The following is a 27356-nucleotide window of genomic DNA, read 5'->3' on the forward strand; positions in this document are numbered from 1 at the left end:
TGATGCTATAGGAGCATGTGACAGAGAAACTGTCTTGGTGGTAAAGTCATAGAAGGATTTCCTGAGAAGTGAGACTGAGATGTGTGTGCCTACATATCAATATACTGGGCCTTGAGTGCTTCATTTTTTGTTTTGTTTTGTTTTTTACTCAAGACTGGCACTCTACCACTTGAGCCATACCTCCACTTGCCACTTTTTGTTGGTTAACTGGAGATGAGTTTTGCAGATTTGTCTGGCCAAGCTGGCTTTGAACCTCAATTCTCAGATCTCAGCTAGAATTACAGGTGTGAGCCACCGATGTCTGACTCTGAGGTCTGAATATGTATAGTAGAGCAGCTGTCTCTGCCCAGAATGGCCTGTCACTTGCCTACACCAGTTAATTTATCCACTACCTTGTGAAAATCTCACAATCCCAGTGATTTTCAGTATCACTCTTCCAGGAAATCCTTACTGACCTTTCAAACTACAAGTGACCTATTGCTGGTAATATGGCCTACTGGCAAGAGTGCTTGCCTCCTATACACGAAGCCCTGGGTTCGATTCCTCAGCACCACATACATAGAAATAAAAAGGTCAGAAGAGGCGCTGTGGCTCAAGTGGCAGAGTGCTAGCTTTGAGCAAAAAGAAGCCAGGGGTAGTGATCAGGCCCTGAGTCCAAGCACCAGGACTGGCAAAAAATAAAAATAAAAACATAAATAGAAGTGACCTATTCCACAAGGTAACAAACAGTACAAGAAATGTATCCAATGCCTAACGTATGAAACTGTAACCTCTCTGTACATCAGTTTTATAATAAAAACTTAAAAAAAAGAAAAAAAAACAAGAACAAGAACAACAATATAGAGGGAATAAAAGTAAGACATTCATGATACTGCTAAAAAAAAAAAAAAAGTGACATATTCCTTCCTTTAGCCCTAGTAGACAGGCTCTGCCTTACAATCTGACTGCTTGCTCAAAGAACCTCCCCAGCCCCTCTCCTGTAAGACACAGAAGACCCCATTATCCCAGGAAAAGTCTAGCAACCTAGACTGTTGCCATTTATTTTAATTGAACTGTGTTTATCTTTAAGTAGCTGTTCAAAGATGTTTCAGCTCAACGTGACAATTAATGAGTCTAATGCATCTTGATCAGTGCCACTTACATGAATTTCACAGAGTTCAAATCTCAGTAAGGCATAAAGAAAAAAAACTGAATTTATTTTTTTTTTGTAACCCACGAAAATAATGGTTATTATTGGGACCTAGGGGGTATGACTCAACGGGACGAGTACTTGCTTATCATGTTAGAAGTCCTGGGTTTGATCTTGGGCACAATAACAATAGTAACTATTATTATACCTCTGCCAACTCTCATGCTTAAGCTGAAGTCTCCCTGGTTTATTACTTAGATTTTACAACCTTTCATCCTAAGAGCACTGCACTTGAATTTCTCAAGGGCAAATATCTTACTTTTTCAAAGTGATGTGGCTTTTTTCAGTATTTTTCAGGACAGCAGTTGTCTTGGAAGGCACATGCCCTTCAAATGCACACTTTATTTAATCTTCATAGTAGGCTTATAAAAGGGACATTAATGAAAAGGACCTAACACCATAATCGCGCCCTGTGGAAAGTGGCCGCTGTCTAGAGATCATGGAGGACTGGGCGATCATATGGTTCTCATAGGTGGCTTTCTCCTCGAGGACCAGCAGAGTGTCAACCACTTTCCCTGCCTCTAACATCTACCCCACTCAGGATACGCTGCAGTAGAGGGTTGGATAGTTCTCCTCTGGGTGGAAGTATCGCTAGGTTTTAAGCAGGGGCAGGCCAGCCACCTACCTATGGCGCCAAGTTCAAAGCTGCCTGAGATCGCTCCAGAGTCAAGTCTCGGGAAAGCCACCAGGACCGCGCACATGCCTTCTCTCTTTTCCCTGGTGGCAATAAAGGCATAACGCCAACAATCTGAAGCGCAATGACTACAGGAAGCACGCTCCTCGGCGACCCAGGGCACCAGGGACCCCATGAGGACACCTTCCCTCCTCTACTCCTGGGCGATCAGTTGAGGGACCCGAGCGTCCTCCCAGTGCCTGGCCCCGCCCGCAGCAGCTGAGCCTGAGACGGGGCGGGGTCGGCCGGGTGCCCCTCCGCCCCGTCCCAGCGCGCGTCCCGGGCCCCCCCTCCTCCCCCTCCTCCTCCTCCGCGCCGTCACTGGCTGCATCTCTGCGGCCCCGGCACAATAGAGGCTCCGCCCTCCCTCCGCGCTGGCGCTCCGCGGCGCCCTCGCCCAGGCGCGCTCCCCTCCGGCTGCTGCTGCTGCCGCTGTCCGCTCCGTGGCCGGTCCCCGGGCGCCCCGAGGCTCCCTGTGTGTGCTTGGTGCGCGGGGTCCCCGCCTTGCACCTGAGCCCACTCCCGCGGGAGACACGCTCAGCCAGCCAGATCACCAGCTCTTCCCTGCGCCGTCCCTCCACCGACTTGGCAGCTCGTATCGGGAAGGAGATGCCCAGGGTCTCCGGGGCGCACTCTCCTATTGCACCCAGATTTAGAAGGCACTGAGAGCAGTCTTAGTGGAGCCACTCAGGCTCCAGCTAGTTATCTTCTAGCCTCAGTCTTTGCCGAGTCCCCTACCCCCAACCCAAGTCAGTCTCTCTAGGGGGGCTGAGGTCCCTGTTGTCGCATCCCTCATGGCCAAGCCTCTGCCGCTAGTTCTCTGCTTCGCTCTGGTTGTGGTCCGGGTTTGGGGGTCCAGCACTCCCTCCACAGGGACGAGCGAGCCCCCTGATGTGCAGACGGTGACGCCCACGGAGGATGAGATTCTGCAAAACGAGGCGGACAACCAGGAGAACGTTTTGTCACAGGTAGGGCTATGTACCCTTCCCTTTTTCCCTGGGTGGTGTGGGAGGGGGATGTGACTAGGGCCAGAGGCTGGTCCTGGCTGAAAAAGTTTTTTTGGGGTGGGGGGAGGGGTAATTGTTTCCCCTTCCATCACAGAAGGGAAGGGCATTTGCTTTTCTTTTATCAGAGTAAATCTCCAGGGAGGGGATTGGGTCTCCTCTCAGAACATGGGTTCTTTCAAGGTTATCTGTCAGGAGAAAGGAAGATTCCACGCACTCCCTGAGAATCACAAAAAAACGATACTTTGTTTTTAAGGGTTATGGAAAGTAACCGTTTGCCCATAGGGCTGTTTGTCAGAACTGGAATGTGTAAACAGGAGGTTATGTTGGGCAAGAGGCAGATGGCCTCACCCATGGGAGCAGTTTTGTGATGCAGGGTGAGACCCCTACCCCTGAAGGCAGAATCAGCAGGTGACCACAGAACTACAACACATGGGAGGCCCTCAGAACCCTAGAGGGGTTCATAACAATACCTGGTGTTTGGAGAGGTAGAGCAGAAATACAGATACACAGGGGTCAGTGTGCTCTCAGTGGGGGTACAGGACCGATGATGACAGAGAAAGCAAGACCATTAACAAATCTGACTCAGGCCTCAAAACACACTGAATTCTCTTCAGATCAGGACCACAACACTCCAGCCTTGGAGGCAGCTAGAACTCAACTCTAAAAAGGCTTTAGCCCAACTCCAAGTACTGTAAGGGTTACTTTTCATGGGAGTGTTGTTTTCATGCTTTCCAGCACTGGTGGGGTGATGTGCAATGGGTCTCACCCTGGTCCTTAGAATGAGAGATGTCAGACACGGAGTGCATTGCCTACACCACCACAAGGCCCTCACACTGGGTCTTATGGTCTTTCTGTAGAGATGGCCACCAGCTCTACTGTGGGATTTATCTAATACTAGTCTTACTCTTCCTTTAATAATGATGCTAAATTAAGCCCTATGTCCACATAGAACCTCCCTACTATCCCCCTCCCCCAATCAAAAAAACACAAAATCCCTCACTGGGGCTCTGGAATACCATCTACAAAAACTTTACTGAAACTTGAATGTCTTGAAAAGAAGGAACCCACCCATGATTCTCTGAGCAGAAGCAGAACTGTATAGGAATCTAGGCAGAGTTTCAGAAAGTAGACAGCCATAATTTATAATCAGTATGTAGAGAGACCAGCTCCTCAAGTCACCCTGAGCTGCTACCCTTTCCTCCACTGGTGCATTCTGCATCAGACAACAGCTCTAAAGCAAATGTTAATACTAGACCTCAGCAAGGAAAACATTATATACTTTCTTCCTCCTAGACAGCATCACAAGGAACATTTCCACTCAAATAAGCTCCATGCCTGTCTGAAAGGAGCCCTGGCTTTGGGGACTTAGGGCCTGTTGGACAGGTACTGGCAGTAGTGGTGGGGTTTTCTTCCCCTCCCCCAAGTGCTTAGGGTAGGAGCTACAGAAATCCTCAGCTGTTGGTTTTCTAGTGTGGGGAGGCTGGCAGGAAGAGCAAGCATCCAGAAGGAAATGTTCAGCCACATAGAAGCTGCAAGCACGGCCCATTGGTGCTGGATTTGGATTCAGAAGCTACTCTAGGAGCTAAAGGAAACCTAGGCTAAGCAAACTCCCTGACATCTGGATTTGTCTCTGTCAACTTCCTTTCTCCAAATCTAACCCATCCTTCAAGGCTCAGAACAATGGTCACTTCCTCCAAGAAGTTCTGGCTAATTCTCAGCTGGGGCCTCTGACAGTATTCACTGCACTTGAAGCTTTGCTCTTCAGGGGCATCTGTCACTGTCCTGTCTATGTGATTGTCATTTATCTGTCTCCTACACTGTGGGCTCCTTGGGAGTAAGTTCTGGGTTGGGCCATCACTACCTCTCTATGCATCTCCCCATCTCATGTCCTCTCAGAGGTATTAAGGAATTGTATAATGAATGAGGGATTCACAAATAAAGAGAGAAACCAGCAGCCCTCATATGTGAAGACCAGATCTCTAAGACCCTGCTCCAACTCCTCCTCCTCTTCAAATCTAACTCAGGGATTTTAAGTGAGGGCAAAGGCTACTGAAAGAATGATAGTTTTTTATCATTGAAAGGAAAAAAAACAACAGATGAGCCTAAGGCCCCCTGAGAAATACACAGCTTTCCAAGACAAATGAAGAAAGCTGAACTCTGAGTGCCTTCAAGAAATATTCGAGTCAGCAAATTGCCTTGCAATGACCTACTCTCTCCGTGGTTCCGAGCTGTCTGAGGTCTCTGGCTGGGGCAGGACATTTGACAGTGTGAATAGACAGCCTCCTTAAAGGAGCCTGACTTGACACCTGGGTTTGCATACCCCCAACTCATTTTCTCTGTGTGTGTCTAGTTGCTAGGGGACTATGACAAGGTGAAGGCCGTATCAGAGGGCTCAGACTGTCAGTGCAAGTGTGTGGTGAGACCCCTGGGCAGAGATGCCTGCCAGAGAATCAACGATGGTGCCTCCAGGAAGGAAGACTTCTACACTGTGGAAACCATCACCTCAGGCTCATCCTGCAAATGTGCCTGTGTCGCTCCCCCATCTGCCCTCAATCCCTGTGAGGGAGACTTCAGACTCCAGAAACTGCGGGAGGCAGACAGCCAAAACTTGAAGGTAGGATCTGATGTGGGGCAGTGCCATGAGTCAGAAGGTGTTTGGGGGATCCCTGATCCCCTATAGGGTCATATCTGGGCATAGAAGGTCTCTGAAGGATGTTAGGCATAGTCCCTTAAGTCTTATGTGTGGATCTGAGGCTGATGTTCTGACAAACTCATGGTTTTCAGCTCTGGTTTGAGGGAGGTATGAGAGCCTGCCCCTCCTTGTAGCTAGGAGGCCAGGCCTGGGAGCATTTTCCAAGCCTAGCTGGCCAGAACTTATCATTCTCCAGGAAAAGTGCTGTCACGATTTACTATCAGGCCAGAATATATGTTGAAAGGGTGAAAGATGCAGAGAACTTTGAGTCTTTCAGTCCTGGGCACCGTTGCTGGGGTAACACAGGGAAGGAAGGCCCAGGATCTGTCCTAGTGGGTTTCTCAAACTGACCAAGTGGTCGTGGTCTGTGGGATGACAGAGCTCAGGCCCTACCTGGGAAGCCCCAAGGTTTGCCTAAAGGCTTCATCTGACCTTGCCCTTTTCTGTTCACTTACATTGTGGGATGGTGGAACAACCTTGGTTGAGAGTCTGACAGACTTGGGTTCAAATCACTGCTGTGTAATCCTACTCCTATTATTTCACTTGTCTGATCTGTCTCTTTAAAAGAAATATGGGAATAAAATCTACTAGGGGCTGTGAGAATCACTGAGATGACAGCTGTGCTTGACAGTCCAGGAGCATGACTTTGTGAATGATTGGCCATGTAATGTGTTCCTGCTGTACCTGGCTTGGTATCTCTCTTTGTATTGGGGTTTTGAGCCATGGCTCTAGACCTTATTTGTTATTTTGGACATGGAGTTTTTCTGCCAAGTTGACTTCAAACCATCATCCTTCAGATCTCTGCCTCCTGAGTAGGTAGGATTACAAATATAAACCATTAGCACCCAGTTCACTGGTATTTCTTTAAGCAGAGTGGCATTTACCAGTACCGGGAATGTCCTAGGGTTTGCTCAGAGCTGCAGTTCTACTTTCTGGACCGAGTACCACAGTTGCTCCATTCTAGGATTGGTTTCTGTGGGACTTCTGGAACCACATTAGGCATAATTTTTTTTTTTTTTTTTTTTTTGGCCAGTCCTGGGCCTTGGACTCCGGGCCTGAGCACTGTCCCTGGCTTCTTCCCGCTCAAGGCTAGCACTCCGCCACTTGAGCCACAGCGCCGCTTCTGGCCGTTTTCTGTATATGTGGTGCTGGGGAATCGAACCTAGGGCCTCGTGTATCCGAGGCAGGCACTCTTGCCACTAGGCTATATCCCCAGCCCGTCCTTAGGCATAATTTTGATTCTGAATCAGGAAATCTTCACAGCACATACTAAGCAGCTATGGCTCTTCACCACTGTCCAGCTGTCTTCCCCTGGTGTGGAAAGGAGCTCTTTTAATCATGAGTGTTCCTTCATGGCATTCCTCATCTGGAAGCAAGGCTGGGAGACAGTGGGGAACAGCGATTGCAGATGGGAGGCCCAGCAGACAAGCCCGGGAACTGATGCTTGACAGGGAGGTTCCATTTCAGCATCTCCCATCTGTCCCTTGGCCTGCACTCTATATGTCCTGAATACTGCCAGAAAATTGGACACCTTCCTCAGTGGCTCTGTACTGGCAGAGGGACAGTATTGAAAGTTACTGAGAGGGCTGGGTGCCACCTCAAACATGGGCTATGAGGACTCTTGTACTCTAGAGTCAGTTTAGCTTTTTGTGTGAAAAGACGTGGTGCCTTCCAGGGCCTTTGAGAGGCCAGGGAAGTTGAGAGGTTCAGAAGCATGTCCTCGGGGTATTACTTTGTAGCTACTTTGCCAAGTGTGTATAGATCCCCCTTTAAAGCCAGGAACTCTGCAAGGTATCTTGAAGAGGCAGAGATGAAGAGAACTGCTATCCTCTCTCTTCATTGCTTTATCTATAATGGAGGCACAATCTGTGGTGCTATCCAGACCTCATTTTCTTCATTGCTTTTCTTTCCATTCTGAAGGCAAAATACACATATCGTTGGGTTGCCTGTGTTTCTGGGGGCCACTTCTCAATTCCTGGGTAGAAACGTTCCTGTTCAGTCTCTAACATGTAGATGTAAAAGAAATCTCTCCTGGTATTCTCTCAGCCCAAGCTCTGGAGTAATCCCTTGTCCTTGTCTCTTAGCTCTCTACAATCATAGACATGCTGGAAGGAGCTTTTTATGGCCTGGATCTCCTGAAGCTACATTCAGTCACCACCAAGCTTGTAGGGCGTGTGGATAAACTGGAAGAGGTAAGGAAGATTCTGGTCTCCCTAGCTTTCTCTTGATCATGCCCCAAAGTGCATCAAACTTCTCAATATATATTTTTCAGAAATCAATATGCCCTAACTAGACTTCATCTGCCCTGTTTCTGGGGTGGGGGGGGTGGGCAGGGAATTGAACATAAAATCTTTTTCCAAAATGTCAAATTGCTATTTAGTGAGCTGAAAATATAAGAACTTTATTTTCATCTATAAGAATCGTGTCATTACATTTAGTTTGACTTCCAGGAAACTTAGAGCTAAATGAACTACCTAAACATGTATAAATGCAATACGTTTCTAAGGTGGAGTCATCCCACTCCTGGGCATGTGGTTGGTAATTTCTTCCTTCTCTTGTCCTTTTTATTCTTTACTCTCCCCTTCTTTTCTTTTTGTGGTGCTAGAGATTGAACCCAGGACACCATGGATATTTCATGCTAAGCAAGCAATAGTGCTAGTCCCTTCAGCTCTGGTTGCTAATTTGCTAGTTTCTTATTCCAGTTTGGATTTAGAGAATTCTTATGCATATATGTGCCTGTGTGTGTCCATCTTATGCATTTTAGAGAAAGATAAAAGTAACCACTTCTACATAATATTCCCTACTACACATCCAGACTTTTCAGTCCCCAGAGAAGTGGACAAGTACTATAATTTTCATAGACAAACATGCCACATTATTCTGATTGGGTTTGGAGAAATGTACAGTTTGGTACCATGGTTTTCATCTTGTGTGTGATGTGATGTTATGATGTGGTAGTAGGTGTAGACAAAAACCTTGATATTGCTTTGTTTTTGTAATGCTTGAACATGTACATAAGAAATGTAGTCACCAGTAATAATCACTCAGATCTATTGATAAAACACATAGGCATTTATGTGAGCTGGTACTTGAGACCATTACCTAAAGAGCTGCAGCTTCAGGTAGAAGTTTTTAGAGTTACTCTAAGTAGCAAATGTAATTATCCCATGAACATTATCACTATTCCTCATGATATTTCATGACTACTTGTTAATAGTCTTTTGAGGGCCTGTCAGAGAGGCTGGAGTTTCCTAAGGCCTGGGTAGTAGACATAGGATGTGAAGATAGTAGAGATTTCTAGTTTGTGTAGAAAGCACCATTGTCACCATGGAGTGAGGTCGTCTTTGTTTACTACTACAAGCAGTCATGTCTTACTTCCTCCATCTATATAGTTGGAACGGTTTCCTACCTATTTCCCATGGTTGCTCCGGATTAAAAGGTGCACTAATCATGATCAGACTACCTCAAAATGATTAAATACACAGCACTGGAATTGTGACTGAACAAGAACTGGGGTCATTCCCAAGGTATCCTGCCCCAAGAGTGCTGAGACAAACAGGAGGAAACATTGCAGTCATGAGAATTGGTCCCAACATGCTCATTTCTTTCCTAAAACTGTACCAAGAAAGCTGGGTGTGGTGGCATATATCTGTAATTTCCATGCTTGGGAGGCTGAGACAGGAGAATCACAAATTCAAGACCAGTATAGGCTAGAGATCCTGTTAAAAAATTTTTTGCCAGCAAGTGAACTCAAGTTTCTTCTCCCATTTTTAGGTTTAGACTTTCTAGTACTATGCTATAATGTTGTATTTTCTGAACATGGGAGGGTCAGTAGGTTCACAATTACCTCAGTTGCCAAGTGTAAGGGTGTCAGAGCACTGGGCCTGAGCTCTGTAGATGGGTTGACAAAGAAATAAACCTATCTCAAAGAATCTGAACATCTGAATCTGTCTCAATGTAAGGCCAGCACCAGAAAGCACCTCTTTTCAAAGGCCCTCAGAATTGTGCAAAAGTACAATAGCCTTTAAGAATTGCATTTCTGTAGGAACAAGGGTGACAGCCACCTATTCTGTTCTCAGCTCACCTTGAGGGCCTGTCAGCTTGGGAAAGACAGTTTAGTGTTTGGAGGCCAAGGTCAGATGTCCAGCCTCAGACCATTGAGCTGGGCCCTGCTCAAGGACCACAGCCTATTTGTGGCTCCTCTAGCAGCTGAGCCTCCCTGCTGGCCAATGGGAGAAATAGGGGTGAATCTGATTGCAGGGCCATTAGCCTAGCAAAAGGGTACAGTAACTGGGATTTTACAAAAAATCATTTTAGTTAAGTTTCTCTCTTTTCAAATTTGTAGCATATTAGTAGCAAAAACTGGACCTTTTAATAATCCCTTCTTGCTTATAGCATTTTAGTTTTCTTCTTAAACATTCCATATACATTTAGCCCACTTGTTCCTGTGAGCTGCACAGATTGTGAAACCTAAGGAAATGCAGTGACTTGGCCAAGATCATGGTGATCTACAGGGCTGGACCTCAGGCCTTCTGATTCCTGGTCCAGGGCTCTTTCTAATCATACCCATAAGTTTCTTCAAATCTTCGTCATCTGCCCTGTAAGCATCAGTTTTTCCTAACCAGAACTTAAAAACAATAGTTCTTCCAAGGGAATTTCTAGGCAGAACTGTGGCTGTGTCCCATATGTTCCCTTAAATAGGATTATGATTGCATTAGGGAAGGTCCTACCCCACAGGAGTTTTCCCTGGTCCCTTGGACCAGACAGTCCAAAGCAATGAGGATCTGTGTTATGACAGAAGTCTTCAGATGAGCCAGGCACCTGGGCCTGTAGAGAGGAACACTGTAGCTTAGATTGAGGTCATCTCCTGGCTCGTGCTGGCTGACTGTCTGGAGTGTGCAGTAATTGAAAGGGCAGAATGCTGGGTAAATGGAAAACACACTCCCTCTCCAGCCTGGCTCTGCAGGAGGAATGGAAGTGAAATTCTGCTCCCTTCCTTGTATACACTTGAGTCCCAAAGAGAGTCCTTTGGGGGTCAGATAAGATTAAGGGGGTCAAATTGCAAGAGTGTTTAACCCAAAGTCAGATCAATGTTGGCAGGAGACATGGACACACTTGTGTACATCCAGCTTGGGCAAATAGGGAGGGTGTAGGAATGGAAATTTCATTTGCAGATGGAAAAGGAAGGAAAGAAAGGGAAATGGAATCTGAGCTGTTCAGAGGCTTGCTCTTGATAAAATCTGCTCTGGGAGTTCTGCCTAGTGGGATGAATTCGATTAACCTTTTGTTTTAAATGGCAAAAAAAAAACATGCATAGAAAATGTACAAATGTTTAGCATGACAAATTATATAGTGAACCAGCTTGAGAAACAGAACCATGTTAATATCTCCAAATGCCCTCACACCCTCTTCCTGAAGGGAACCACTATTTTATTTTATTTTTTGTCAGTCATCAGGCTTGAACTCAGAGCCTGGACACTCCTCTGAGCTTCTTTTGCTGAAGGCTAGCACTCTACCACTTAAGCCACAGTACCACTTCTGGCTTTTTTGGAATAGTTTATTGGAGATGAGTCTCATGGACTTTCATGCCTGGGCTGGCTTTGAACCATGATCCTCAGATCTCATCCTCCTGAGTAGCTAGGATTACAGGTATAAGCCACCAGTGCAGCTATTTGTTTTTGGATTTTGTTGTTTTTTTTCCCCGCCAGTCCTAGGGTTTGGACTCAGGGCCTGAGCACTGTCCCTGGCTTCTTTTTGCTCAAGGCTAGCACTCTGCCACTTGAGCCACAGCACCACTTCTGGCCGTTTTCTGTATATGTGGTGCTGGGGAATTGAACCCAGGGCTTCATGTATCTGAGGCAAGCACTCTTTGCCACTAGGCCATATCCCCAGCCCCCCTAGCTATCTGTTTTTATTTCCTTAGTGTACTGGGGTTTGAGAACCCTAGTTCTTAAATTTACTAGGCAGTAGCTATAACCCTGGAGCCTCACCTCCAGGCTTAGTTTTCTGCTGATTATTTTTAAAATAGGTCTCACTTTCTGGGGCTGAGTGAGGCTCACCTATGTCAGGCTTCTCAGTAGCTAGGGTAACAGGCCCACACTACCATGTCCAGCTCTTCGTGGAGGAGTTAGTTTTCCTGCCTGGGCTGGCCTAGAGTCAGAATCTTCAACCTCTTAAGTAGCAAGGAATATGTGTACCTGGAAATCCTGACTTTTATGTTAATCATTTTCCTTATAAATTTATGATCCAAAAATGGGTTGTCCTTCCCCAGTATAATAATCCTGTTTTTGAACATTGTTTTTGAAGATAGAGGATCCTATAGAATCATGAGTATATGTTTTAGCTTCTACAACTCAACTTTATGCATTCAGTAGTTCCTATGTTTTGGTATCATGGTTCATTACATGTAGACATGAGTGTGGTGCAGATTCAATTCAGGTAAAGAATTTCATGCTGAGCACCAAGTGCATCCAGAGTCCCAAAGACTTGTAGGCTGCCTAGGCCTAAGAATGGATTCTGAAGGCACCACACACTGCTCCCAGGAGCAAACATCACTAAAGTAGAAAGACAGAGTATCTCCTTCAACATCAGGTCTCTTTTTGAATTAAATCATCCCTATAAGTGTTGCAAGTCTTTGTGAAACACTTCAAACACTTTTAGTTGCAGAGTGCTTGTAACTGTTGATAAATGCTTGCACTTGCCTGTGACTGTGTACACATATGCCTTTGTGTATGTGTGGCTGCATATCCTATACTTTTTGTGTCTATGGTTGGTACTAGATCTTAAATTTGTAGCTAATGCTCTTTTAGCTTTTTTTTTTTCCTACATGGCTGGCATCTTACCATTTGAGTCATGCCTCCAATTCTGGAATTTTGCTGGTGAATCTGGGAGTCTGAGATTTGTCTGTCTGGGCTGGCTTTGAACCACAGTCCTTAGATCTCAGCCTCTAAGCAACTAAGATTACAGGCATGAGCCACCAGCACACCTCTATTCCATGCTCTGTTTATTGTGTGGTGATCTTTGTGCTGTGGCCCTGTACCTTCCCACATGTGACTCTTCTCTTGTACCTACTTGCTGAACTCTGCAGACCCTGTTGCTGAGCACAAATGGGTATAGGGAACTTCATGTGCCCACCAAAACCTTCTCTCTCCAGATAACCCTGCATCCAGGGAAGACTTAAAATCTAAGCCCACAACTGGTCCTCTCCCTAGAATGTCCTTACATGGGCACTGCTACTGGTCACCTCCACACTAAAGCTCTGGTGGCTTGTGTGTCTGGAGGTCTGAAAGGTAAGATTTTGAAAAAGCATCCTTGGCCCTAGGAAATATATCTTTTTCCTAACTAATATAAAAATGTCATTTTCACCTGTGCAGGCCTGGCAGTGAGTTGGGGGAGCTGTTCTCTTTCCAAATACTCCTGCCCACCCCCTTCTTCTCCCACCAGCACTCGAGTGCTCGCTCTCACTGTCATCAGGTCTGCTCCCGTGGAAGGGTTCACTGTGAATCATTTTCCTCCCCTGTCCCTTCCCCAAGTGCAGCCTCATAAAGGGGCACTGCTTCCCCCATCTGCCGGCAGCATCTTCTGTGGAAGGCAGAAGGTCAGAGATAATGTTTCGAAGATGCATTTCAGCTTTAACATTACTTAATTCAATTTATATTTTCATAGGAGTTTAGGCCAATATATTGCCTCCTCTGGGGTTATATAGATTTCAAATCTCATTTGCCACTGTGGTGTGGAGTGCAAGCTTTTTCTTGTTGGTGAAAGGGGTATCAGCCCTCCATCTGCTGGCTTGGGAACAGCTTCAAGTTGCCAGGCTATAAGGGAACATGTGGCTTAGTTTTAATGGGGGTAAGGTACCCCAAACAGAGAAATTAATTACCAGAGGCCAGGACATTTTACTCTACCCTTCCTGATTCTCCTTCCAGGCTCTGGACCTTTTGAGTCCTCTTTGCCACCCACTCTCACCACCTGCCTCCCAGCCTAGCCCACAGCACCTGACCTGGAGCAGATGCTCAGCAGCTGTTTGGGTGGGTGGGGGATTTAATGTGGCAGCTGGCAGCTCCCGGACCCCCCAGAATGTCATCTCCACCAGCTGTGGTTAGAAGAATTGGGCTGCAGCCTGCCTGTCCTGCCATTAGGGGTGATGGCTGTTTCCAGCTGCTCTGTCCCTCCAGCTCTCTCACCAGGGGCTGGGGGACAACTGTCAGCTGGGGTGGCCATCCCTGGCCATCTGGCTCCTAGTTTTGTCTTGGAGGACTCAGAGTGAGGGTAAGGGGAGCCAATGGGAACTGTGAGGTGTCCTCCCTCGGCCCCCATAGATCCAGCTCATCCCCATGCTTGCCCACCATCTTCCATAGCACCACTTTCCCTCTGCCTTCAGCGTGCTGGCTGCTCCCGAGCCTGCCATCTAGTGTGGGGTCCAACATCTTCAGGAAGCTGGGTGAGGTAGCATGTGTGTGCTGTGTGACTTGCAGGCAGGACTTGGCTTACTGTGGTCTAGCCCAGCCCTGCATTCTTTCCACCACCCTTGCCCCAGGCACAGCAAGCAACCTTAGCTCTCCCTTCCCCTCACACCTAGGTCTACTTCTATAGCCACATGGTCCATCCCACTCCAGCCTCACCCACACATACCCAGTCATCTCTCACCCTGGGCAATAGGCAGCTCCTTGCTTATTTTCCATAGCAAGCCTAGGTGAAGCAGGTGCCATTATTCCCTTTCCCCATAATCTGGGGAGGTTTCATCACTTGCCTTACCTTACCTGATTATTTAGCCAAGCTGTGACTCCAGGCTAGCACCTTCTTCCACCCTACTCCACGTTCTGGTCAGAGAAGTAAGACCAGAGAATTGCCCCCTTTGTATCATGGTGCAACAGCTTGGGCTTAAAGCGGGCATCTCACCTGGGCATGTACAAACTTGTCCCAGATCTGGACATGGTCAATGTTGAGCTCATACCCCTGGGATATCCCTTTCCCTGGACCCATCCCACCAGCCTACACACCTGGCTATTAAAGCTGTGTACTGACCAACTGTGCTGTTTAGGTTACTTTGCTGATCACCTTCTCCACCAATATCCTGGCTCCGCCTGGGCCAGGGACCCTTTCCCCACCCTGGGGACCCTGCCCTCACTTCTGCCTCTGGTACCTATGCATCTGGCTGCAGTCTGCACTGACACCTTTCCCCAGCTGGCAGCCTGGGCTTGCTGTCAGCTATGACTCTGCCCAACCTCAATGTCCCTCCAGCACGTGGCACTCATTCTGTGAACACCTCTCAGTTCCTTGACTCTGCCGAGGGCAAGGACTCATAACAAAGTTCCCAGCTCTTTAATTGTATCCAGCCTTCTCTCCAAAATGTCTAGCTATTGACTCTTCCTCTCCCCCCTCCCCCTCCCCTTTACAGCACCAAGATCCTTGGCAGGGACTGTGTGGTGCATTGACTCTTGCCAGATAGGCACCCTTTTCACTGCCTCCACCACATTGCTAGCAAGCCAACTGCCCACAAGCCAAGCTGCACACACTGTGAATGTCACAGTTGCAGCTGTCCCACAGGGGAAGAGCCTGAGGCGTGAGGTCATATGGCTCACCCTGCTGTCAGGGCAAAATCTTGAACCTACTGCATGAGCGGCATCCCCCACACCTTCTGAGGAATGCCCCCACAAAAGGCTCTTGGTGTGAGGCAGGCAGAGCCCCAAAGGGAGTGGGGGTGCTCAGCAAGGAGGTTGGAGGTGGTTGAATGGAAGTGGCCTAGGAGGGGCAGCTGCTGCCACCCCAGGGACACCAGCTGGCTTCATCAGCAGGCCGATGGGGTGATGCCACTGCTAGCCTGATGTTTATTCAGGCGGCTGACGGACTTTGCTGCTCCCAAGAGGAGAATAAACTATTCTGTTCCTCTGGGTTCTCAGAGCCAGGCTTGCCTCAAACCCTCCGTAGAAGTCCAGAATAATGGCTCCTTACTGAAACCAGAAAGGGGACTGAAGATCGTAAATCAACAAGCATGGACCCCCTGAGGTCTAGAAGGCAAATGCTGACTGTTTCAAGGCATTTAGGAATGAGGAGACCACTGTTTCCACAATGTAGATACACAGGCCCAGCCATCTTGGCCTCCCAGAATTAGCAGTCCTGGAACTATGGCTGTACAACAGGTGTAGAAACACCTTGGGCCTCCTCAGAGTAGTAGACATTTCTGAGGAGTCAGTGCCTGAATATCAGATCACTGACTTAGGATCAGGAAAAAAATGCCCTATTCGTTGCTCTTGTTTTTCTTTGTGCTAGTATGAGGACTTGAACTCAGGGCCTGGGTGTTCTCTCTTCGGTTTTGTGACTCAAGGCTAGTTCTCTATGACTTGAGCCACACTGCCACTTCTGGATTTTTGGTGGATAACTGGATATGATATAAGAATCTTGTGGGCTTTCCTGCCCGAACTGGCTTTAAATCCCGATCTTCAGATCTCAGCCTTCTGTGTAGCTAGGATTCCAAGTGTGAGCCCTGACACCTGGCTTGTTGGTGTTTTGATTTTCTGTTGCTTATTTTCCCCCTCATAGAGGCTGGTCTTCACTAGGGCAGGATCTGTACTGGTCTTGCTCACTAAACTGCTTGTAGCCCCCAGGGCCAGCACTGCATATTTTGTGTGGTAATGGAGAAGTAGCCTCCGGAGTCTCTAGACCAACTGGGTGTTGTTGTTTTAGGATGTGACCTGCTCTGCAGATCCTTCCAGGTTATGGAAAGATTGAACCCCACTTTGACAGGAAGTTCTGTAAGTTTTTTCAGGCCCAGGAAGACTTTGGCTCTCATAAAACAGTGCCTTGCCCACATTTCTGCCTCCTTTTCCAGTGCATCAGGGATTCTCATTGAAGTACAGATTCTGATCCAGCAGGGCTGGGGCTGGGAATCTGTGTTTCTAACAAGCGTCTGCATGGCACCATGCAGCCCATCCCCCCACTACACCCGAAGTAGTGAGGACCTGTGGGAGCCCACCATTTCTGCTTCTCCGCATTTGCATATCCTCATGCGTATTCTGAAGGTAAGTTTGAAAGCAGACTTTCAATGATGGTAAAAGTACCAGAGGAGAGTTTGGGCTCATCAGAAAAGCAAATCAAGTACGTATTTTGGTCACCGCTTCTACAATTGCTTAGAAAACCTTTCATTGATTGGCTGATTGACTTGGGCAAGTAACTGGGTTTGGGGATAATGTTCTAAATCACTAAGTGCAAGGCTGTACACAATGACAGAAGAAAGAACTAGGGGTCCTGAGCATGGCCATGTCTCTTTAGGAGAGCTATCCATGAAAATGCTGTCTGGGGACCCGGTACCAGTTTCCAGCCCAGGGCGGGCAGGCACTCTTGAGCCCCAATGGCTTCTTGACTAGTGTCTCACCTTGTCTGTGTGGCTCAGGCTCAGAGATGTCTCCATGAATCCTCTGTTCAAATCTCTTCTCAGGAAGTTTCTAAAAATCTCACCAAAGAAAATGAGCAAATCAAAGAAGACATGGAAGAAATTCGGACGGAGATGAATAAGCGAGGCAAAGAGAACTGCTCTGAGAGCACCCTAGACAGCATGCGGGATCTCCGCTCTACCCTGCAGAGAGACGCAGCCGCAGCCTACGCCCACCAAGAGGTACAGCCCCAGCTCCTGGGAGTGGCTGCTCAGCCCGGGGAGTACAATGCCAGCATCTCTCCCTTGCATAGCGCTTCTGAGGTCATGAGCTTACCTCATCTGTGAAATGGTTTCCTAGGGATGACAGGCAGAAGTTGACCCCAGTTCTCAACATTGAAGCCCAGAGAGGTTCTAGAAGTAAAGGAGGAAGGCAAGACTCAAATCTGGGTCATCCAAGTGCAAGCCACATTCTTTCCATAATATCCTATCTTGTCTTTATGGGAAGCCCTTGCATTGAGCTGTAGGGAGCATGTGCAGGCTTACTACTGTCCTGATATCATTGTATTAGAGTCTGAACTCAGGGCCTTCCACTTGCTAAGCATACCCTTTATACTTCAGTTATCTTTCTCTCATTTACCTAGACAGGCCTCTGACCAAAGTCTGAGTTGTATATCACTATGCCCAAATCATTCATTGAGGCAGAATCTTGCTAACTTTTTGTCTGGGCTAGCCTGTAATGCAATCTTCCAGATGTAATAGCTGGATCTATAGGCATGTGCCACCATACACAGACTCTGACATCAATTTTTTTAAACTTAAAAAAATGTTTTTAGATTTATTTAGCAGGAATTTTGTTTGTTTGTTTGTTTGTTTTGCCAGTCCTGGGCCTTGGACTCAGGGCCTGAGCACTGTCCCTGGCTTCTTTTTGTTCAAGGCTAGCACTCTGCCACTTGAGCCACAGTGCCACTTCTGGCCATTTTCTGTATATGTGGTGCTGGGGAATTGAACCCAGGGCTTCACGTATATGAGGCAAGCACTCTTGCCACTAGGGCATATCTCCAGCCCCTCTGACATCAATATTAATAGCATCTTTCCCTGTTAGAAATGCCCTAGTTTGGAACAATAAATGAATTGGTCCCTCCATTTATAAGGGACTTGGGTCATTTTCAACATGTTTTTGTTACTGTGGATTTCACCAAAGCTCTAGAAAACAGGCCAGATTGAGGAGGACTCCTATGTTACAGATGAGGATATAGATCCTGGAGTATTCCAGGTCTCCCTGGCTCAGTGGTAACAGAGGGTCTCTTCCAACTGATGAGGGTTAGTTTACAAGACAGCCCTGGAGCAGGGAAGAGGAAAATAGGTACAATTTAAGAGTCCTATTAACAAGTCAGGGCTAGATGAAGATTCCCAGGGAAACTGAGGGACAGCAGCCTTTGAGAAGTCTTGCTTACTTTCTTTGGTTACCAAGGGTCAGATGAATGGCAGGGCCATGGCACACTGGTATCTGGAGTTTCACTGAAGGATCCCTTCACCCAGGCAGTCATTGTGGGTATGGGATCTGGGTTGAGCAGGCCTGGGCCAATTATAGACCTAGAGCTGTTCCTTTTGTGTGTGATGTAGAAAAGGTTGGAAAGTGTGCTACTCAGCTTTCCATTAGTGCAACAAAATACCTAAGATAACCAACCAAGAAAGAGGCAAGGTTAGCTGGGTGCGGTGGCTCATGCCCATAATTATAGCTACTCAGGAGGCTGAGATCAGGAGGATAGCAGCAGTTTGAGGCCAGTGAAAAGGTCCCTTCTTAATCCATCACTTTGGCATAAAGGTGCATGCTATGATGAGAGGTATAAGATAGGATTGTGGTCCAATCATGGGTCTTATTAAAAAATGAAACACTATGTCAAAAATTACCAGTGCAAAAAAAGGGGTTGGAAGTGTGGCTCAGTAGTAGTGACTGCCTGGCAAGTGCGAAGCCTTGAATTCAAACCCCAGCATTTCTTCCTCATCTCCCCCCAAAAGGAAAGGCTCATTCTGGCTCATGGTTGCCTGGCCAAATTGCTTTTGCTAGGAACTGCCCTTTCAGGGCATGCCCTAGTGATCTAACTTTCTCCTATTAGACCCTCCTCTTAAAGGTACACTTCTCTCCAACAGTTGCCACCGTCTGAGAAGCAAGCCATCAATACATTAGCTATAGTTAAGTGTTTCCCAAAGGCCTGACAGGAAGCATTGTTTTTTGGGACTCTGCTTTGTGGTGGGGAGGCAGACTTAGGTATGTGGGTAGAAAAACTTCACAGCACCCATGTGGCAGGATTTGGGGACTTTAGGGGCTATGTGCATTCTAATGACAAAACAGGCCGTCTAGAACTTTGAATCAAACAAGACCTGGCAAAGTATGGTGTCTGTCCCTCCCCAATATATAACTCAAAAACAATTCCAAATCATAAGATAAGGTGAAGGAATGTTAATCATTTTCTGGGCTTTATCTATCATGACTACTTTGATGTGTTTTGGAAATCACATTTCTTCAGAAATTATTTTTATCCTCATTGTGTGTGTGTGTGTGTGTCCCCAACATGCTGGCTGTTGAGCATATGTTTAGTCTGCTTGTTGGGTCACCCCTGAGCAGGCTGAGCTCATAAGAGTCAGAAGACCCATTGGGACTAGAAAGGGATGGGGGGGGGGGGAGGAACACCTGCTTATCATACCTGAGGCCCAAGGGACATCCTCAGCCAGAAGGCCTTCCTGTCACCCAGTCTGGCTAAACTGGAGAATTGATCTGTTGTCTCCATGACACATTCTGTTGGGATATTCAAAGCCCAGCTCAGATTTCCTGAGGGTAAACAGCAAACCAAATCAAACATACCAAATGCCTTTTCTCCTTGCTCAGCAAAGTCCTTACCCCTCCCTGCATCCCTATTCCAGACACTGCTGGATTTAGCACAATCTGCCCAACCAGACTAGTGAGTGGAGAGGAAGAAACAAAGGAGGATTCTCCCTCTCCCTTAGCATCCCTCTGGAGATGAGCCCCACGCTCACTGAAAAAGGGGTAGATGATTCGTTTATTTTCAGGGGTTCTTGAAAATGATGTAAGGGGTTTCTTGGAATGGGTAAGTGGTGATTTGTAGGAGGCGGCTCTTGCCTGGAGGGTTGGCATGGGGTTCGAGGGCTGGCTCAGGAGTGGGGAGGGCAGGGTGGGAGTGGGAACGATCCACGCCAGGAGTTGAAGTCATGCAACAGACTCTTGGATGCACAGGGATTGGAAATCAAAGCTTGGTGGGGGCAGCTGCCACCTAGTGTAGCCTGTCGCCAGAGAAGCCAGGAAATTATATGTTCTCTGGCAAAGGCTGTCCATGGTCTTGCTCCAAATCCTTGACTGGAACAAGGAACTGCAGACCCCGCCCTTCTGTGAGAGTCTGGAACGAAAGGCAGATCCTGGGGTTTGCCACGAAGAAATGACAACCTGCTTTTGCAATGCAGAGGGAAACCAAGGTCCAGCAATTAGGTACCCCTCTGCGTCTGAGTCAGGGGCTGTGGTTGAGGCCTCTCAGCCTCCCAAGCAAATCTTCCCACCAGGAAATGAGGGCTCTTCTTCGTCTGCAAGTCTGCTGGCCAGAGCCATACTGTGGTCCTGAGGATGTGGTCACTGCTAGGGAAATGTGGCTTACTGTGAGGGACAGCACAGCTCAGAAGGCAGATTTGGGTCCATGAGAGTGTGGGACTTCACTTAGGGCCCCTTTTCAACAAAAATGCCTCTGAGCCTGTGATAACATGCACACTATTACTTTGCTCCTGATAAGAGTTAAAAGTCATAGAGTGATCCATGGTCCTAATACATGCTCAGTAAAACACCACCAGAGGTCACTTCCCCTGTAAGACAGGGAATGAGGGACAACAGGTAGCCAAGTGGAGGCTGCCCAGGGCATAGTCAACATGGTGCCCCTTTCTTCTGGGAAGTTCTTAGGTCCCAGCTAAGGGAGGCAGTGGGCAAGATGTCCCCCACCTTGCATGAAGTAGAGACAGAGTCCTGCTAATTCCTACCTATGTTACATGTGTAAGAACAGCCATATTGGTCACACCATCCGGACAACCTCGGTCACAGGAAAACAAGTACAGACGTGGGAGGGTGGTGGGAATGGAGGACTTGGGTTTTCTCCAGGCTAGATTTGAAAGGTCAAAACAAGAGCTTGTTTGGCTTCCTCTGTGCACAGTGAAGCTGGCCATGATGCCACCGCTCACAATCAGGCTCTGCTCTGCCTGGGCACTGGGCATCCAGGACAGAAGTCTTTCCACAAGCATTCCCACAGGGTAGACTCACTCCCCCTCTCCCCCTCCTCCCTTTTTCTTTTTCTATCCCTTTTCTCTATCCTTCCCCGGTTCCCCTCTTCTCTTCCTTCTCTCTCTCTGCCTGTTCTACTAGGGTTTGAACTCATGGCCACACAGTTGCTAAGCAGATGCTCTACCACTTGAGCCACAAGTCCAACCCATTTTTGCTTTATTTTTCAGATTGAGTCTTGTGCTAACTTTGCTCAGGGCTGGCCTCAGACTTTAATTCTCCTACCTATGCCTCCTCTATAGCTAGTATGACAGCATGCACCATCACACTCGGTTTATGAAATGGAGCCTTCCTCACATTTTGGCCCAGGATGACCTCAAATGGCAATCCTTCTGATTTGTGTCTGATTAACTAGGATTACAAAGCACCATGCCCATACCTTGGAGTCAATTTCACCAAAGCCTAGAATTGCAGGATTTGAAGGAGCTCACCAACCTCGTGCTATGAAAGGTGTCTGATAGCTTAGGTGGCATAATCTGAAAATCCCCTCATGGTTACAAGATAGCTGCTCAACCGCAGCCATATTCAAGGCAGAGAAGGGAGAGAGAAAAAATGACTCCCAGCTTATTCAACCCGTTTTGGAGAAGTTTCCAAAAGTTCCTCCTATCAACTTGTAGCTATACTACCCCATCACCCCATGACCACACTCATAAAACTAGTTGACTGTTAATAAAGAACAGATAATCAGAAGTTTGTGCCCTGGAAGGATGAGGACTAGATGGAAATTTGAGTGATACGGTCTGGGCATATTTGCCTGGGGACCTGAGATTCCAGCTGGACCTCTAGTAATGGGTAGATTTCAATAAGTAGCCAGATGTGAGGCTAGGGTGTGGGAGGGGATATAACAGCTTCTGGACAGGCAAGACCTAGCAGTTCAGGGGAACCAAGAAGTCTGGGAGACAGCTACCTGACTGGAGAACCTGGGGTGAGAGGGTGGGCAAAGAATCAGAAAGACTGCTGAGCTGGGTCAAGACCAAATGTTGAAGAGATGTAAAGTAGAGAATCTGCATCTGGGGAGAGCCAGGTGTCTTAGAAGATTCCCAAATTTGACCAGCAGCCAGGCTTCATCTCGAGCTGCCGCATCCTGGTCCTCCTGTTTTGCCATCCAGTCCAGCATTCTTCCCCTCACACTGGTCTCACTGGAAACCACTTAGATCTAAGCCATGCAGCATCTCTGGGTCAGAGATAGGGAAATGCATTCTCTAGGAGCAATGAAGTCAGAGGCCTTGACTCTGGAAGCAGACAGCCTGGGTTCAGGTCCTGCCTCTACCACTTAGCTATGGTCAATCCCTTGCCTTTGTCTCTTTCATAATCTTCAAATGATAAAAATGGGTCTTTTTCTCAGAGGACTGACGAGAAGGCTCATCAGTTGGCATGTTCATATACATGTAAAGCATGCAAAACAGGACAGCTCAGAGAGGTGCCACCCATGGTGCCACCATGCCATACTATGCTTTCTGACCTGCCTTCCCTTGTGTCCTCTCTGGGGAACAGTATGAAGAGCGCTTCCTGCAGGAAGAAACGGTGTCCCAGCAGATCAACTCCATCAAGCTCCTGCAGACTCGGCCCCTGGCCCCGCCTGAGGTGGTGAAGCCGCAGCGGCCCTTGCAGAGGCAGGTCCACCTGAGGGGCCGGCCGGCCTCCAAGCCCACTGTCATCCGGGGCATCACCTACTACAAAGCCAAGGTCTCGGAGGAAGAGAATGACATGGAAGAGCAGCGTGAGTTGGGGTCAGCGGGCTGCCCAGAGCAAGGACAGGGAGGGATTGCCTCTGGGACCGTGTGGAGACGGACTTCCTGGGAACCACATACCCCATCCATGCTGATTACTGCTACAGCCCACACTGCCATTATCCAGTGCTCCTGTGCTTTGCCTTCTCCCTGCTAAGTTGCCTTGAGCAAGTCACTTGCTTTCATTTTGTCATTGATTTGTGGGAGTTCTTTATTCTGGATACAAATCTAGATATGCACATAGTTTTCCCCTGCTTGTGGCTTACAAATTCATTTCCTTCATGGTGTTTTTGATAAGCATGTGAAATCCACTTCACCAATCATCTTGTTTAAATTATCTGTTCGTTGTACAAAGAAATTGCCATTCAACAAGGCAGTTTATGCATACAATGCATCTTGATCAGTTTTTTTCCCCTTTCACATTCTCCCCCATCCCTACTCATCTCTACATACTCATGCCTTCCCTCAGTTTTCTTAATTTTGTAGGATATGCATTAAATTTTATGACTACATTCTCCTCCCACTTTCTATGGTTAGAACTCTTTGTGTCTTTAAGAACTATTTCCCTGCCCATGTTCTATCTTTGCTCAAGATCTCTCAGCCTCTTCCACTTCACTTACAAGAAAAACAGAAGTCCATGCACAGCTCCAGGCCACACAAGATCCAGCTTTTGTTCCTTCTCTGACCTCACCTGTTCTCCTCCCCTTCCCACCCTCGGCTTCATCCACACCGGCCCCCTCACTCCTCCTCAGCCTCCACAGGCGTCTTCCAGACTCAAGGTCTTTGTACTGCTATTTCCCCTTGAATTCTTTTCTCTCCCAGTGCTGCATGGTTGATGTCTGTACCTTCTTCTGGACCCTACTCATCTGTCGAGCTCAGCGTTATCCCACAAGTATGTTGAGTGAAATGAACTGAATAATTTACATCCTCTGGACCTCATCTGCTCTTAGGGGAACCCTAGGTCTGAAATGTACAGTAGGATCAGTGTGTTCAGAGAGGAATGCACTTCTCCACCTGTGCTCATCACCTTCTACAATCCCAGCTCGCCTCCATCCCCAAACCCAAACCTGGCTGTCATGTTGCAGAAAAGAGCTTTGTACTTACTCACCTGCCACCTGTTCTTGGCTGGTTGTTCCTCTCTCCACAGCACAAATGATCTGGCATTTGTTCCACAGATGACGAGCTTTTCAGTGGTGACAATGGAGTGGATTTGCTCATTGAAGATCAGCTCCTGAGACAAGATGATCTGCTGACCAGTGTCACTCGGAAGCCAGCAGCCACCCGTCCTGGGACTGTGCTGACCACGGAGTCCTCAGTAGTGACACAAGCCTCCACCTCAGTGCCTGACCTTCCTGCCCTCACCAACCATGCCTCAGAGGGACAACTCGCAACCACACCACACACCAACTCCATGTTTCCAGACACCATGGCGGAGGCACCTTCTACCCAGGTTCCAGCCACCACGGTGGCCCACACAGCCACCCTGCAACCCCTAGCCGCAGCAGCCCCCACAATGGCTCCTGGAGACAACTTTGTGGAAGCTATGCACACGGCCCCACTGCCACCCATCACAGCCGGGAGAGACGCAATGGGGACAGATGCCACTGCTGGGCAGGGAACAACCCCAACTGGAGTCACCCTGAGCCCTGAAGAGGAAGATGACATCCGGAATGTCATAGGTGAGTTCATCTACCACTTGCATCATATTCCTAACCCTTAGTTTAAGGCTGGCCTCAACCCTTGATCCTCCAACCTCTGCCTCAGTAGCTCGGATTATAAGCATGAAGCACCTTTTTCATTGGAATGGGACCTTTGGCTTTGATCCTTCTTGACTTCTGCCTTCTACATAGCTAGATTTCCAGGTGTGAAGTACCATGTGTGGATGGCAAAATCTTTATGAATGCATGGTGCAAGATCTCCCCTTAATAATTTGGCATTATGAAGATTACTGATCAGGCCCCATAATCAGGCCATGAATCAATAAAAGGATTCTTATTATGGGGAAAGTCTCAGCATCAGAGCAAAGTGGGGAACAGAAAAGTAACCAGTACCATGGGCCCTTGGGGGTAAAGTCCCATGTAACCCAATATTAGCTGGAAGCTTTGTAAGAGCATATGACAGAGCTGTAACAGATAGCTGGAGAAACAAAGATGGCACGAGGCTGGCTGACTGATGGGGAAGGAGGGGAATGTTAAAGGCAGTATCATTTTGATCTGGGTTTTAAATGGTGAATAGGAGCTTCCTCTCTAGAAAAAGGAAGAGTTTTGACTTGTTAAGTCTAAAGGAACAAGTTCCAAAAGCAAGAAGAATGCAGCTTCTTTCCGAACCTGAACGCTTGATGTTAGCAGATAACTGAGAACAGTGCAATGGGAGAGAGGGGATAAAAGTAATTACAAAGAACTATGCCCAAAAGAACCAAGCCAACCATTTATTAAGTCACCACTCAAAGTGACTAACTACTACTACTGAACAGCTATTTTTGTGTGTGTATGTGCTAGTACTGAGACTTGGACTAATTAGTTCGCTTTTTTGCTCAAGGCTAGTACCAACCACCTGAGATCCACCCCCTACTTCTGCCTTTTTTGCTAGTTAGTTGGAGTCTCCTGCACTTTACTGTCTGGGCTGGCTTTGAAGAGTGATCCTTAGATCTCAGCTTCCTGAATAGCTAGGGTTACAGGCATAAGCCACCAGTACCTGGCCTAAACAGCAACAGATTTGTTGAAAAATACACTTGCTTTGACAGAGGATGTGGCTTGTTCCCCATCCTTATTCTATGAGCACCAAGGTGATGGGAAGAGCAGCTGCCAACTCATGTGGCCAGGGGCAGCCTGGTTCATGGCACTAGCAGCTTTTTCTGGGACCATCACTAAACTCCTGCCTTGCTCTTGGTCTGAATGGAAATTAGAATAGGAAGGGAGAAGTGGTCCTTGGCAAAGTTCTATGATCTCCCACAGGAAGTTTACTAGAACATAGTATAGCAAAGGTACTTACTGGGTGAACATAAGGATAAGGGCAGAGTGGTGCCAACAAAACACGTAAGAGGGGTGGACCCTAGAGCATAATCCAATATCACCTGGAGAAGACAGAGCCCAGAGGCAGTTGCTGACCCACAGAGGCTGGGGCTGGAGCAAAAGTGTTTTCCTTTCTTCACTTTCCCTTTCGTGGTGGGAGCAAGCAAGCTACACAAGGCTTTTCTAAGGCAGTAATCTTGCCTGGGCATCTGGGCAAAGGCTTCTGCTTCTGCCTCCACCTTAACTCTGGCAGCCTTGAAACCTGAGTCCCAGAACTCAGCACTACCCTTCTCCATTTGTGCTGTGTGAGTTCCAGCCCCATACCTCTGCCCTCAGCTTGTCATCCTCAGGTGGGAGGGGAAGGGCCCCAGGATGCTTAGAAGCCTGTCCCTACCACCCTTCTGCAGGTGGCTAGAAGATAATGTGTCCTCAGGTGGTGGGTTTGAGCCTGGGTAGCCAAAAGTAGAGCTCCTTGGCACCTCCGTAACTTACCTCCTAGCCTGGTCCTGGTCCAAACCCTCTCCTACTTGATTCTCCTGGGTTTTGCCACCTGTGAGATTTTCTAGTGTAACAACAGCATGTTCCTTTTTGGGGTTAAGATCCTGCCCACTCCACAAACCTAACAGGGTTCTCTCACAGAGAACCTCTAAGTCCAGGCAGCCACTTACCCATAGGTAAATGGCGAAGGGGGACACATGTTCTCTTGTGCAATATATTTTTTTCAACTAAAGTAACTGTTGAGCAGAGAATGTAAGGTTGCTTTTATGCCTGCAGAGTCTGGGCCTGGTGGTTCTGCCTCCCAGCTGCTTGGGAGGCAGAAATAGGAGGTTTGGGATCTGAAGCTTAATACAAAGTTAGTGTGAGACAAGAACAAAAGCAAATGGACTAGAACATGACTCAAGTGGTAGTGTTTGCTTAGTAAGTGTGAGATCCTGAGTTCAAAACCCAATACCACCAAAGAAAAAAGAAGAAAAAACTAACCTGCTGAGTTTTTCAGAACAGTTGGACTTCTGCCTCTTACATCTACTCTGAAAAGCTGGATGTAGATGAAGATGTGCGGTCCTTTCATATACTGAGGCATGGATAAACGGTTGTTCTCAGAAGAAGTTTGGCTGTTCAAGCCATGTGGAAGTTTGACACGCTTTGGGGAATAATTTTGAATCATTAATTAGCTACCAAGTGCTTCCTTCTAGCTGCTTTACTGTGGAGGGGTTTCCACACTGGAACCTTCTCTGCAGACCCTCTGGCTTGCCGGACCTGGCCAAGCAAGGCAGCGTGCTGACATCCCATAGCCATCAGCTCAAGAAGAAATGTTTGGCTGAAATCACCCTGAACTACTAGCTTGCTGCT

At 47.5% G+C, this 27356-nt stretch overlaps 1 protein-coding gene across 1 annotated transcript in view; it reads left to right on the top strand.

Moving 5' to 3' along the window:
* Window positions 1–2258: 2258 nt before the first annotated feature.
* Window positions 2259–27356, top strand: part of Olfml2b (olfactomedin like 2B) — a 32087-nt gene continuing 6989 nt past the window's right edge. The window contains exons 1-6 of the mRNA XM_048357356.1: window positions 2259–2830; window positions 5220–5483; window positions 7646–7753; window positions 16996–17172; window positions 22760–22985; window positions 24171–24674. Coding sequence (XP_048213313.1) covers window positions 2657–2830; window positions 5220–5483; window positions 7646–7753; window positions 16996–17172; window positions 22760–22985; window positions 24171–24674 — 1453 coding nt within the window. The 5' untranslated portion in view covers window positions 2259–2656. The remainder of the gene's footprint in view (window positions 2831–5219; window positions 5484–7645; window positions 7754–16995; window positions 17173–22759; window positions 22986–24170; window positions 24675–27356) is intronic.

Source organism: Perognathus longimembris, chromosome 11, assembly GCF_023159225.1.
Source record: "Perognathus longimembris pacificus isolate PPM17 chromosome 11, ASM2315922v1, whole genome shotgun sequence".
NCBI lineage: Eukaryota > Metazoa > Chordata > Mammalia > Rodentia > Heteromyidae > Perognathus > Perognathus longimembris.